Raw genomic sequence first — 15,940 nt, 5'->3', positions numbered from 1 at the left:
AATCGCTTCTCCATTATGGCATGGAACGAAGCCGGCAAAGAGGGATCCGCATCAGCAATGGGACCTCCCGCACGGACATCGCTACTCGGCCGCCAGGGGGCTTGGACTTAGAAGCCTTGGGCACCTTGAGCACCACTGGAGGAATGGGAGGCTGTGCTACCTGACCCGAGGAGATAGCGGAAGGCACCACAGCAGGCGTCGGAGTCGTAGCCGGCACAAACGAGGCAGGCTTGAGCAGACTCGAGGCCGAAGATGTTGAAGCGGAAGTCGAAGGCGTGGCGCTCTGCAATGAGGGCAGCTCCGGGAACGCCTCCATGCTAAACAGCACCTCCCACAAAATACAGCGACGCTTAAACGCACGTGCTGTAAGTGTGGAGCAATGCCGGCACGATTTCGGAAGATGCTGAGGCCCCAGACACTGAAAACAGCGTCGATAAGGGTCCGTCAACGAAATTGCGCGCTGGCACTTGACACACTTTTTAAAACCGGTAACAGGCCGGGACATAGGCCGAAAAAGCTCTGCCGCAAGATCAAAGCCGCGGGGCCGCGGCCATGCGGCCTGCCCGTTTGAACGATCGAAAGAAATTTTTTTTTTTTTTTTTAAACAAGAAAACACAACGTGAGCCAATGATAATGAGCCCAAAAAAACCTCAAAACCACGGACACAGAAGGAACTTCACGCAGAGAGTTTCGAAGACAAACATCTCAGCTCTGTGGAAGAGAAAGAACTGAGGAGACACGCCCGGTGCATCGGGCGGGAAGGCACTCACGAATGTGCGGTGTGGGCAACTCGAAACTTCTATGCTTGTGAGATGTCCGCATCGGGGCTCTGTTGGATGACGTCACCCCACTAGTGAGAATACCTGCCTGCTTGTCCTGGGATAAAATGGGTTTCCAGGACAGCACAGAATTATACCAGCTTTTATTCTCTGGAAATTTTTTGTTTTATTATAAATGCTTAGGAGTTCTCTCTGCAATTTTTATTCAAGCACTAGTCTTTAAGCCCGTTACATTAACGGGTGCTAGAATAGATGTATGTGTATGTCTTTCTTTCTTTCTTTCTCTCTTTCCCCTTGGCCGCTTTCTGTCTCTCTCTTTCCTTGGCTGTCAACCATCACCCCTTGCCTATTCCACCTGTCCAGCAGTAGGCCTTCTCCCTTCCTTTTACCTCCCCCTGTCCAGCAGCACTCCTTACCTGCTCCCTCTGTGCAGCAGCACTTCTTACCTGCTCCCCTGTTCCTCTTCCCTGCTCTCCCTGTCCAGCAGCACTCCTTCTTTTCTCCCCCTGACCCTCTTCCCTGCTCCCCCTGGCCAGCAGCACTCCTTATTTTCTCCCCCTGACCCTCTTCCCTGCTCCCCCTGTCCAGCAGCACTCCTTACCTGCTCCCCCTGTCCAGCATGCGGCTCCTCTTCTTTAAAACAGCCTACCGGCTGTAACGAACCTCGCAGGCCGCTCTGAGGCACGGTTGACATGGCCACTGTATGGTTGGGGTTTTTTTACTGTCTCTGTCTTTTTAATTGGCTACTGTATGTGTGCCTTTTTTTCCCATCTATCTCCTTGGCTGTTGTTTGGTTGTTTGCCATTTGTTTCCTGTGTCTCTCTCTGTCCTCTGTGTTTTGTAATTTTTTCAATCTGTCTCTTTAGCCCCATGTCCTTCTGTGAGTGTCTGTGTGTCTCTGTCCTTGTCCACTGTTGTTTGTTTGTTTTTTTAAATATCTGTTTAGCTCCTGATCCCCTCTGTTTCCATGGCAACCCTGAGATTGTGGCCCACGGCGTAGACGCTCGCCGCCTCCCCCCTCTCTCCTGGCGCTTGCAGTCCTGTCCCACTGGCATAGCGGGGGCTCCGCCGTTTTTGCAGCCTCAGATCCGGTGCTTCGGTCAGCCATCTAAGCCCTGTGTGCATCATCGGCCTGGAGGAGCTGATCGGGGTGTTGCTCCCGTCCCCACCATCTATGCGTGCCGTGCGTTAGGCCGCCAGTCCCGCCTCCTTTTTCTTCAGTTTGTATCTCCCTCTTCCGCTTCTCCAACCCCCTGCCAGTCCAGCGCGTCTCTCCCCGTCTCCTCCCTGTGCGCGCACGGTCGCTCTCAGGCCTCCGCACCCCACCATCCTAATATCAAACTCATACCTGAGGCCGGCCACCATCACCACCACCACCACTTCCTCAGCTCGCTCGGCTTCGATACCCTGTCCCCTCTGACGCGCCAGGGGCGCGCATGCGCACTCGTATTTTCGCGACGGATCAGGGAACACTTTTTTTAGTGCGCATGTGCGGCCTATCATTTTATTATATTAGATAATACTGTATACACATACACACACGTCAATTTACAGCTCCCAGTGATATAGCTGCTCTAAATCCAGAGGCTTTAAATAGAGTCCTAAGCATGTGCAAATATTACTACACTCCTGACCATCCTTTTCTTACAACAGTCAATGAAAAGCCAGATATATGGAGGCCTACAGAGGATGGCAGGAGGATTAGTATGGCTACTGTCCCCTGCTGTCCATGGAAACTCCATTACAGATAAGCAATCTCACCTTCTCTCTGGACAAAGAAAAGATATACACTCACACATATATGAGTAATTTGCAATTATAGGCGTTTGGAGGTCAGGATAAATAAGTTTTAACATACAGATTGTCCAAAAACACTGTCCCGAGAGAAGATGAAACAGTGTTTGATAGAGATATGAACATATGATTAAGTCACCATTCTATAAAATGTTCACCATGGATGCTGATCTCAAGTTAGCAATAGCAATATGTCAACCAAAGAATAGGATAGTCAATGTGGTAAGCAGGCCATAGGGAGATGGCCTGTTTTGTCACTCTGACCATTTAGATTATTAGGATCAAGACAAAAAGCTAAAAACATTTTGCATGCTATGAATGTTCTTTAGGGAAGGAAGAGCTCATCCGCAGAGAGCAGCAAACAGTTTGGAGAACAGTGGCAGAATGAGAGTTTGGTTCCTATGGAACTGACACTACCTTTTTGGGTGCATAGTACTAAAAGGGTAAAGGGTATAGAACTTGATATACCACTTTTTCTGTGTGGTCACAATCAAAGTGGATTACATATTTTAGACAGGTACTTATTTTGTACCTGGGGCAATGAAATACGTATTAAGTGACTTGCCCAGAGTCGCTACTTGGTTGGGAAAAAAACTACATGTAAAGTGGATAATAGATAAGTGTTTGACATTCATTTACTCTTCTAGTGGAAATACTGGCTGTCAAATAATTTTCCAAGATAGGTATTTAAGGCTAGCCTGTCCTAAATGCTTAAAGGGGGATTGAGTTAGCTGAGAATCATGTTGAAATCTCAAACTATTTCATGAGGATGCTTTTGTGTGTCAGAGGCCCTACATGAATCTTGTTCCAACAGGATGCAAAGATACCACTGCACCATTGACTTGCTTGTAATAAGCTGCAATAGTGAAGAAATGAAAATATACAGAATTAGCCTTCAGACTTGACTTAGAAAAGTGCCAGATATAGATAAGGTAGTATGGCATAGGACAGATCGAGGTATTCTGAAACTCAGCATACCAACTGGAAAAGCATGTCTATTTTGAACAGTAAGACTTCCTAATAGCAGATTTTTTTTTTTTTTTGCGATTATGAAGACCTCAAAGATTTATCAGTTTCCCAAGCTAATTCACATGCCTTTCAATATCCATGCTGTTAAAAACCAGGGCATTTAGATTGGAGTGCAGGAAACTGCTGATCTACTGACTCAAGGAGAAGCCCTGGATTGTTAAGAGCCTATGCTAAAAGTGGTAGCCATGGGAACCAGATCTGTCAAGGCCAAAGGAGACCATGAGAATGACTGAAGTTTTACCATGTAATAATGTCTGAATGATTATGTATATAAGAACGGAAATTTATAAACAAGACCATGGTTCCAAGAAACTGCTAACATATCACAGGTTAATAGAACAATCAAACCTTTCTTATTCTGCTGAGAAGAAAACAAGTCTACCACTGGCATACTCCAATGGTTGAATATGTTCCAAACCAGGAAGTCACTGCAGGACAATTCATGAGGGTTTAGTTGGCAGCTTAAGTTTGTAGGGTGGTTGGGAGTGACAGAACGATACAATGTTGGGGGTTTAGCTCCATGGCAAATCACTAGATTCCATATCGTCACTGCTTCCCAGAAAAAAAGAGCTAGAAACTCTGAAGGGGGTGGCCCCTCAGAGATTAGAAGGAATGTGCCATCAGTGCAAAGGTAGTTTTCCCCTCTAGTGTGACGCAATTCTTGTCCACATCCAAACTGTGAAAACTAGGGACTCTGACGTGATGCAAGAGGGTGCTCTGCTCTAGCCAGATTGTCATTTGGGAAACTTCTGATGGAAAGATTCAGGAGAGATGAGGACCCTGTTGGTCTTGGCCAATAAGGGGCTACAAAAAACATAATCCTCAGTCTTATCAGAGCTTCAGCATAGTTTTTGCCATGAAGATCGGGTTTTGTGATCTGTTTCACAATAATCAATTGGGCAATTCTTAGCCCTCCGAGGATCATAATCAACGGATAATGAAATAAATACTATGGGCTCCTTTTATTAAGGTGCACTAGCGTTTTTAGCGCATGCAGGATATTACCGCGCGCTACGCGGCTAGAACTAACGCCAGCTCAGAATAGCAAAACAGCAAGATTTTCTTGTTTATATAAATTTTACAAGTAAATATCACAGAGTAGAGGACAAAGGTAAAGAGGATGGGACTGGATAAACGGAGCAATGAAGTATTAAGTATTGCCCAGAGTAGCAAGGAGCTATAGTGGGAATTGAACACGCAACCTCAGGGAGCTGAGGCAGCTACTCTAAACACTAGGCCACTCCTCCACTCCAAGATGCACTATAACTCTTTAATACATTGCACAGAAACAAAGATAACCAGAACTAAAGCATTCTCATTCTCCTCCCCAACCCCAAGCCTCTCTTGTACATCTTGGCCCTGATTCAATAAATTTGGTGGCTAGATTGGTGGCACTTAGCCAATTATTTTGCACAAAACAAATTTTTTTTTAATTGGCTTAAATGGTGTGAAATGGAGCATACATTTGCAACACAAAAAGGATATATTGATAAGTTCAAGAAGATTTGGGGACCATTATCAGATTTTTGTAATGATTGATATAATTTTTCCCATAATAAGATAATGGTTAAAGGAGGGGAGGGAAGGGTGGGTTTTATTCTCTTTATCATAAAATATAAATAAATTATCATAATAGTTGTTATATTATATGCAACTAACAAAATAAGGGGAGGGAAAAGGATTCATAATTAAATAATAATTCGGTTTAAATTTCTTTATTCATTTTTTCATATTACAACAAGTGTATCAGAAAAATATATATAATCTTATAAACACACATTCATGAATACTTTAAGTACAATATATCATATTTATATTCATATTTTTATAATGTTTTAGATAATATATAAATCATTTAATATGTATGACAAATATAAATAAAATAACCCCCCCCAAACCCTCCCTTCATATTTTAGAAACTCTAACCTAATACTTAAAAATACATTAAGCACAGTTACTTACCGTAACAGGTGTTATCCAGGGACAGCAGGCAGATATTCTTGACTGATGGGTGACGGCACTGACGGAGTCCCGGTACAGACAATTTTAGAGTGATTGCACTCTAAGAACTTGGAAAGTTCTAGCAGGCCGCACCGCGCACGCGACAGAGGCGCGCGGTCCCCAGTTAGGATAAGCCAGCTAAGAAGCCAACCCAGGGAGGTGGGTGGGACGCAAGAATATCTGCCTGCTGTCCCTGGATAACACCTGTTACGGTAAGTAACTGTGCTTTATCCCAGGACAAGCAGGCAGCATATTCTTGACTGATGGGTGACCTCCAAGCTAACAAAAAGAGGGATGGAGGGAAGGTTGGCCATTAGGAAAACAAATTTTGCAAAACAGATTGGCCGAAGTGTCCATCCCGTCTGGAGAATGCATCCAGACAATAGTGAGATGTAAAAGTGAGATGCATTAATTTGATGCTTAATCTCAATGCTCCAAATGTCTCTAAGACCATGTTTTGGTTTTTTATTTACAAATCCAGATATTAATTTATACCACATTGTAGCCTGGTGACCAGTAGAAGCCACCTGAAAGCATAAGAATTCTAGGCTATAATTGTTAAGATTTTTCCATTCAGGGAACCCCGCCTGAATGGCCTGCTTCAATTGCAACCATCTAAAATATTGTGATTTATTTAAACCAAATTTATGTTGCAATTGTGAAAAGTCAAGCAGTTTACCATTAGTTATTACATCCTCTAAAGTACGTATTCCTGCCAACATCCAATGCTTCCAAATGATTTTAAAACCCCCTATTTTGATCTTGGGGTTTAACCAAATTGTTTGAATTGTTGATTTATTTATTGAAATAGGAGTCAGACTACTTATATACCTTAAAGTTTTCCAGGTATCAACAAATATTTTATGATCTTTATATAACCTTGGCATTTTGATACTAACAACGTGACCAAGACGCAATGGAAACATAAGTCTCCACTCTAACCAGAACCAATCTGGAATATCGTCAATGGGCTCTGGGAGGATCCAATACATACCTTGTCGCAAAATATAGGCTTGATGGTACTATAAAAGTTTGGAAAATTTACCCCCGCCCTCCACAATAGGCCTTTGCAAAGACACTAAAGCAATTCTAGGAATTTTTCCCAGCTAAATAAAATTGGTCTATTTATTTTTTTATAAAAAGATCCCTGAAAAAAAATAGGTATCATACCCATCTGGTAACAAACTACAGGTAAAATCATCATTTTAACAGTTTGTACTCTCCCCCACCAAGATAAATGTAAAGGATTCCAATGCTCACACATTTCTGTTACTTTTTGTAATAAATTTTTTTCATTAATTTTCATTGTATCATCCACTGTTTTTGCAATCCGAATTCCTAAGTATTTAATACCGTCCTCCTTCCAAATGAAAGAAAATGGATCAAATAAACCTTTTGTACAATGTACAATTAGTGGAAGAACTTCTTATTTATTCCAATTTATCTTGTAACCGGAAAATTTTCCAAATTTTTCAATTAACTCAAGTAAACATGGAATGGTACTTTCTGGATTCCTCAAATAAAGCAAGATATCATCCGCATATGCCGATAATTTATATTCCCTATCTGAACGGGGAATACCTTGTATCTCCTTTACCTGCTGAATAGCTAACAACAAGGGTTCCAAAACAATATCAAAAAGCAAAGGAGATAGTGGACAACCCTGTCTAACTCCTCTCTGCAGATTAAAACGTTCTGAAAATGTATTATTAATATATAATCTAGCAGTAGGGGAGCTATACAACGTTTTAATTATTTGTATAAATCCTGAACCTATACAAAACCAGTCCATTGCCTGATACATGAATGTCTATTCCACTCGATCAAAGGCCTTCTCTGCATCCAAAGAAAAAGAAAAGGCCGGATCTTTCATGGCTTTTGTCAAATATAACATATGAAAAGCCAGTCTAGTATTATGAGAAGAAAGTCTTTGAGCAACGAATCCTGTTTGATGCATACCTATAATGAAAGGGAGAGCTTTAGCCAATCTTAAAGCTAATGTCTTAGCTAAAAGTTTATCATCTACATTGATTAAGGAAATAGGCCTATAATTTGAAACCAAAGTGGGATCTTTATTTGGCTTGGGCAAAACTATGGTTAAAGATTCTGCCATAGTGCCTGTAATACAACCCTTAGTTAGTTGAGTCTGGTATAAATTTAATAAATAAGGTAATAGGGTATTTTGAAAAGATTTATAGAACTCTACTGTATATACATCACCACCTGGAGCGGATCCTACTCGAAGGGATTTCAAAGCTATTCCTAATTCTTTTAGTGATATTGGCTCTTCTAAACTTCTTTTTATATGCTCGGGAACCTTAGGACCCTCTAATACTTTCAAAAACTCTAAACCATCTTTTTCTTTATCTAAATAAGTCTCAGAAGAATAGAGAGATCTATAAAATTGTAAAAACTGTTTTCAAATAGATTCATTTTGAATGTGTATATCACCAAGTTCATCTTTAATGGCAACTATTTTTGTCTTTCTTTTTTTAGCTTTTAAATAATTTGCCAATATTCTTCCCGACTTATTTGAGTTTCCATAATATAAAGCTTGCTGAGAGAATAAATCTTTCCTAATCAATTTAGATGAAATCTCATGAAATTTTCCTTTAAATTTCAAAAGTTCTTGTTGCGTAGAATAATCCCATTTTTCTATTAGTTTTGATTCCAAAATTTTAATTTCTTTTATGTTTTCAAGCAGACTTCCTAGGACATCAAGCCGCATTGTGGTATAAATTAATATCTGGATATATGAATAAAAAGCCAAAAAATGGTCTAAGAGATATTTGGAGCATTGAGATTAAGCATCAAATTAATGCATCTCAATGGCCACTAATTTGGTCTTGGAGAATAAGATGTACAGTGTCAGCATCTATGAGACAAACTTGGTTCTTTTTATTACATAGAGCTTTTTGGACCCCTACACGCTTGCAAAAATTAGACAGTTCTAAGTCCAATAAATGCTGGCACTGTAATCTAGAACCAGGGACTTTGGATCACTTATTATATCATTGTCCCTATATTAAAAGTTTTTGGAATTCAATTTGGCCACAAATTAATAAATTGATGGAAAATCATATAGCTATATCATATGATACAGTATTATTTGGAATGATGATGAGGAAAAAAAGTCAAATTTCACCAGAAAATAACAAGCTTTTATTAATTATGACAGGGGTTGCCATTCAGCATATAACCAATAATTGGAAAAATTATAACAACCTAAATTATACATTTTGGTGGAATACAATATGTCATATATTTAAAATGGAAAGAACGATAGCAATACAAAGAGGGACATATACTAAATTTATAAAAATATGGGGGCCATTGACAAAATACTGCAATCAATAAATAGTATGATTTTTCTTCTTCTTTTCTTCGTTTAAATATCTTTTTTATGACACACATAGAGGGGGGGTAATGAAAATAATTTCTACATAATATGTTATAATATGTTATACAATACGTAATGTATGAATGAAAAGTAATAGAAGGGTGGAGGGAGGGATAGGTGATAAAAATATATTTAGAATATGATATATTAGATATAAAGTGATATTCTGTATTCATCAATTTTTTTAATATTTTGTACATTTTATGTAAAATTTGAAAATTAAAAATAATATATGAAAAGTAATAGAAGGGTGGGGGGAGGGAGAGGGAGAAAAATATATTTAGAAATATGATGTATTAGATATAAAAGTGATATTCTGTATTCATCAATTGTATTTTAGTATTTTGTACACTTTATGTAAAATTTGAAAATAAAAAATAATAAGGAAAAAAAAAAAAAAAGAAAACTGTTTCTGAATCTGTTTTTTAAGATGAGCTGAATAAGAAATGAATTGACCTCTCATGGTCACCTTAAAGGCATCCCATAAAGTTTCCATAGAGACTTCATCTGTATCATTAAGTTGAAAGTATTCCTTTATTTTTACTAACATAATTTCATAAAAATTTGGTTCAGCAAGCAATGTATTATCAAATCTCCACACAGGTCTATTTATATCTTGTTTAACGCCCTTAAATTCAATCCACACACCACCATGGTCTGATAAAATAATTGGATCTATGGCAGCCTGCGTAACTTGATGTACTAATTGATTTGAAACAGAAATGTAATCTATTCTAGAAAAAGATTTATGAACATGAGAACAGAAAGAAAATTCCCGGCCATCAAAATGAAGTATACGCCAAATATCTTTCAAATCACAAGATTATACAAAATTATCTAATCCCAAAGACTTTATAAATCATTATATTTTATATGATGTCTAAAATTATAATAAGGACAATATAAGATATGTTGTATATAAATATGTTATGAAGATATCAAGTGTATTTTTGAGATAATTGTATGAAAGGTTATAACACACTTGTTGTTATATGAAAAAATCAATAAAAATGTTAAAACAAAAAAATGGTGTGATAATTGAAAACACTATTAAAACCTAATTTAAAAATAACTAAACCATTAAAGTTCCACGAGGTAATCACATCCTGAGCTATCCCAAGCAGTAGCGCAGGCCAGTTAGGTAGGTGCCCTGTGAAAGGGTTCTCCCCACCCCCCAGCCACAGTCCCCTGAACCAGAGACTGCATCTGATCCCAGGCAGAGCTGTCCCAGAGACCCAGGAAACCTCTAGAGCCCCTTGAAGCCTCAAACTTTGGATTAAAAACCAGAAAATAATAAAATCAATTGCAGAGCAGAAGAAAAGACCTTCTCAACTCACTTGCAGAAGGAAAAAATTGAGGAGATGGGGCACACTACCCACTGACACAAGCAGGCAGAGCTGAAAAGCTGTAATGATTACTTCTGCAAAACTCAGGGGTAGAAGTGAATAACCCTTTAGTCAAGACATGTTCCTTTTGCACTGGAAAAAGAGTTCTAGATCTGGGGTAAATAGGTGGCTGCTTATCTTTATAAACTATGCCGAACATTAACACCTTAAAGAGTGCTTTAACTAGGTGCCCCCTTATAAAATTACCTCCATACTGTTTAATTTGAGCACTCTATATTTTAAAGAATCATGTTAATTTAAACATACATAAAGAGCACATCTCCCATTTCTTTGCTTACCTTCTGGATCAATATTGTTGTCTGGGATCTCCAGTTCTATAATGCTCATGCTGGACTCCTTCCAAGAGCCGCTAAACATACTGGAAAAGTAGCCAGACTACAAAAAGCAAAAGCAGACTGCTAAAAAATAAGAAAATACATGTGGGATCAATGGAGTACTATTAAAACCTTTGACCAAAGAAAATAACTCCACTGTACTGTTTTATTCTTAAGCACACTATTATTGAACAAAATGAAAGGAAGGAAAAAAAGCTTCAGATATAAAATGGCTGAATAAGTGCTATCATTGGTCTGAAACTTTACTTCTATGGGCTACTTAAATGATTTTACATAAAAAGGCAGGGTTTTTTTTTTAATTTTATCTATCACACTTCTTCAAAATAATAGGAACAAAAACTTAGCAGAAGGAAGTTAACAGAGCTCTGTAAAGCGTGAAGGCAAACTGTGTTTCAAATCATAAGATAACATAAAAATGTACACTTCTCCCTCCGTATTTGCGGTTTCAGCAATCGCGGTTTCGATTATTCGCGGTTTTTAGCTTGCTGGCTCCTCCCCCAAATTACATCAGCTTGCATACAGAAATCGCTGATTCCAAGCGTTTACAGAGAAAATTGCTGATTCCTAACACTTTCTTCACTGTGTTTTGCTTCTCCTTCAGGAACAGGCCCGGTCTCCCACCATGTTATTCACGATGGTTTTGAATAGAAAACAGCGAACAACATACGAAAAAGTTATTCGCAGTTTTTCTGTATTTGCAGATCTGTTAATCCCCTATCACAACAAATACGGAGGGAGAAGTGTATTTATATACCGCAGTACCTTAGGAGTTCTATGTGGTTTACAAAACAAAACAAACAGTGACAATAAAAACAAATGACCTAGAAATGACAAACTTTTTTTAAAATAAGTAGTTTTTCAATAATTTCCTGAACTGCTGGTAAGAGAGAGCGAACTAACAGATTTGCAAATTATATCACAAGAAGCTGCCTGAAAAGATAGGTCTTGAATAAACAACCCTTTACCAATAGAAAAGCAAACAAATTACACATCTTGGGCATTGTGAATTAATGAATAAAAAATGATTCACAAGATAATCAGGTGCTAACTATGTAAGACTTTATATCAGGGGTGCCCACACATTTTGGGCTTGCGAGATACTTTTAAAATGACCAAGTCAAAATGATCTACCAACAATAAAATTTTAAAAAAACACAAAGCACACTGTATGCAGAGAAAATGTTAATTATCATTGATATTCTGCGGGTTTTCAAAGAGGTCAAGGCAGATGACTTTATGCAATGTCACCTCAGGAACAACTATACAAAAACAGAGACAAATATACCCCCTTCCTTTTTACTAAACCATGATAGTGGTTTTTAGCGCTGGGAGCTGTGCTGAATGCCCCGCACTGCTTTCAACGCTCATAGGCTCCCTGCGCTAATAACTGCTATTGCGGTTTAGTAAAAGGGGGCCATAGTGCAAAATATAGACAGCAGATATAAATTCTCAAAACGGACACATTTTGATCGCTAAATTGAAAATAGAATCATTTTTCCTACCTTTGTTGTCTGGTGATTTCATGAGTTTCTGGTTGCACTTTATTCTTCTGACTGTGCATCCAATATTTCTTCTCTTCTTTCAGCCTGCTGTATAATTCCAGACCTCATTCCCTCTGCAAACTTTTTCTACCTCTCCCCCTGCCCCTTCCCCTTTCTTTCTTTCTTTCTTTCTCCCTGCCCCTCTTTCTTTCTCTCACCATGCCCCCTTTCTTTCTGTCTTCCTATCCCCCCTTTCTTTCTTTTTCCCTTCTTTCTTTCTGTCTCCCTGTTCCCCCTTCTTTCTATTTCCCTGCCTGCTCCCAAGCCACTGCCACCGCTATCGGGGAACAGGCCTCCAAACCACTACCACCGCCATCAGGGAACAGGCCTCCAAATCACCACCACCACCGCCACCCCAAGCTCTTCCTGCTTTCCCACACAGAACCATCGGGCCGACCAGATTTCCTCTCCCCAACATCATTTCTGAAGTCGGAGAGGAAGTTCCGGGCCAGCCAGGCAGCGATTGGCTGGCCTAGAACTTCCTCTCCGATGTCAGAATTGACGTCGGGTGGGGGAAGTTGGTTGGCACATCGCTTCTGTGTCCAGAAGCAAGTAGAATGCGAAGGCAACGCGATCGACTCGCATTGCCTTCGTGATCTACCGGTCAATCGTGATTGACCTTTTGGGCCCCCCTGCTTTATATCATATACAACCAAACTTAAACCTGACTGGCAGTCTTTGGTAATAAGGTGTGGTATGATCTGATTTTTTTCTGATTGAAAATTAATCGGACCGCCATGTTTTGTATGATGCAGAGTCTATGAAGATTTTTCTGATAACCCGCTAAGTAAACTATATTACAGTAATCCAAAATACTTAGAACCAATGACTATACCAATAGTCTAAAAGAAGGAACATCAAAATATGCTCTAATAATAGTCCGTAATTTCCACAACATATAGAAACTTTTCCTTACTAAAGCATCTGTATTTAAATTCATTGTTTTGCCAACAGTAACAAGACATATGAAGTCTTGCTTGATCCCAGTGTCAATGGTTGCATTATATAATAAGCAATCATTTTGCAAAGTCAATTGTTGGAAATACATTGCCATAATGTATGCAGCAAAAGGTTCCATTTGCACATCATTAATGATTATTGATATGGACTTTTAGCGACATATTGTCTGGATTCTTATATCAATAAATTGTTATCCATAAAACGACTCCTGAGACATCCAGAGACTTTATTCCACCTTTTTGGCTTTTAAAACTAAATACCAATCACAAACCTTTGAAAACACCCCAGAAGAGGGTATGCCTAATGGGGCCGCAGTATGAATATGAGGGGGAACGGTGGGGGGCGATAACTCGGAGCAATCCACAATAATAAATTTGACTATATGAATTTTGACTACTGCCCAAGAAGATATCTTACGAACTAGGATTAGGTTTCATTCCAACTACTTATTATGATCCATTTCGGATTAAGGCAGCTTTTTTAAAAAATTTATCCTTGTACACTTGATGTTGAAAATAAAATGAATAAAGATTAAAAAAAAAAAAAAAAATTTATCCGAAAATTACAATTGAGGGTGTATTTCCAGCTCAATCCTCCCACTATTGACATCTCTATAAGAAAACCAACAAGTAACTGGTTATCACCAAGTAACAGTCACCCTATAATGACTTTTCAAGAGTTGGTGTTGGGGGATCTCAAAAGGGGAGAATTAGAGGCTCCTTCCAGATACACTCCAGGGAATCTTACTAATGATCAACGGAAGGCATTGATAGAACTTATTGAGTGGAAAGATATTTTGATTTTGAAAGCTGACAAAGGAGAAGCTACAGTTTTGCAATTGAAGGAACAGTATAACAGAGAAGCATATAGACAACTTTCAGATCAGCAAACTTATCAAAATCTGGAGGATGACCCGAAGGCACAATTACAAATGAGAATAAAAATGGGATGCTCACAAAAAAAGCAGCAGCTTTTTTAATGGAAAAACATCCCAGCACCCCAAAAATTTATTTTGTGCCCAAGGTAAATAAGGATATTCGAGAACCTCCGGGAAGACCTATAGTTTCCACAAAATGATCTGTGTTGGAGCCCCTATCTCAATTTCTTGATCATTTTCTCCAACCGTTAACAACTAAAATCCCTTCATTTATAAAGGACTCCTCACATTTTATTACCATCTTACAAGGATCAGAAATATCTTCTGAACCTAACATATTGGCCACCCTAGATGTAATCTCTCTGTATACCATGATACCTCAACAAGCGGCATTGGACATCATAAAATACCATCTGGATATCAGAGAAGGTGAACCGTGAATAAAAACTGAATTCTTGATTGAACTGGGGGAATTGGTAATCCAGTCAAATTACTTTTGGTTTTCAGGAAGATACTATGTACAAACACAGGGAGTGGCCATGGAGGCAACTCTGGCCACCTCGGTGGCAACACTATCTTGCAAGAATGGATGAGACTTTTAATACATCTGCTGGAAAAGTTTAGGGAAGTGTTGATATGGAAACGGTTCCTGGATGACATTTTTTTCATCTGGAAGGATACTGAAGAATCTTTGAAGGAATTTGTGCAGGATTTAACTTTATTGGACCCACAGATAAAATTTACTTTATCGTACCATAGTTACAAATTAGAGTTTTTGGACCTCACCATCACTCGAGAACATGACTGTCTAAAAACCACATTATATCGCAAGCCTGTGGAGAGAAACACATTGCTACGTTTTCATAGCCATCACCCTTACAGATTAAAATTTAACCTACCAATGGGACAGTTCCTGCGATTAAGGAGAATCTGTACAGAAGAGTTTTTGGCTCATCAAAAATACTGGAGGCGCATATTCGTCAGAGGGGTTACTCTAGGAAATCAATTTGAAGAGTTTTTTTTGAGGGTGAAATATGCCAACCGTGAGTTATTGTTAGCTCCAAGACCACAACCTCAAATGGAACAATCTCCCCAAGTCGATAGTAGAATGGTATGTGTTATACCATTTTATGATAAATCTAATAATCTGGTAGCTAGTATGAAAAAACTCTGACATGTGTTGCAAATTATTCCTGGCCTTTTTGAAGAATTCCCCACTATTGCACATAACAGAAGCAATAATCTTGAAGAACAGCTGGCGAGATATAGATATGATGGAGGGGATGTAGAACAAGAAGGAGATAAAAACCATGTGAAATGTGGGAACTGTCAGTGGTGCGCTAGTACAATTGAGGGAGATGAATGGCAACCCCCGGACCGGGATATTATAATAAAATCAAAAACTAGGACAACATGTAAATCTCACAATGTGATATATAGTATAATTTGTCCTTGTAGACTGATATATATAGGGAGAACAAAATGCCCGGTCCATATTAGGCTTAATGAGCATAAATCCCGACTCACGAACAACATTATGGAAGCACCGCTTGTCCAACACTGGCAACAGAAAACTCATGGGTCTAAGGATATTCAATGGCGGGTGATAGTTCATGTAAAAGAAGGGTGGGAGGGAGGTTATTACGAACGCAGATTAAATTTTTGTGAACGCTGGATCTTTACCCTAAATAGGGTAGACCCATGGGGTTTAAACCAGGAAATAGATAGGATGTCATTGATTTAGTTCCTGATTCGCTAATACTGTCCCTGACGTCAGTGATATGGGAGGTTTATAATTAGAACAAAAAAAACACCACA

At 39.0% G+C, this 15,940-nt stretch overlaps 1 protein-coding gene across 1 annotated transcript in view; it reads right to left on the bottom strand.

Annotated features, from left to right (window-relative positions):
* The window catches only part of GMCL1 (germ cell-less 1, spermatogenesis associated), a 110,689-nt gene that overhangs the window by 78,873 nt on the left and 15,876 nt on the right, over positions 1–15,940 (bottom strand). The window contains exon 4 of the mRNA XM_033949200.1: positions 10,688–10,784. Within this exon, the coding sequence (XP_033805091.1) occupies positions 10,688–10,784 (97 nt within the window). The remainder of the gene's footprint in view (positions 1–10,687; positions 10,785–15,940) is intronic.

The sequence above is a fragment of the Geotrypetes seraphini genome, chromosome 6, assembly GCF_902459505.1.
Source record: "Geotrypetes seraphini chromosome 6, aGeoSer1.1, whole genome shotgun sequence".
NCBI classification, from domain to species: Eukaryota; Metazoa; Chordata; class Amphibia; order Gymnophiona; family Dermophiidae; genus Geotrypetes; species Geotrypetes seraphini.
This window is presented reverse-complemented; position numbering and strand designations above follow the sequence as displayed.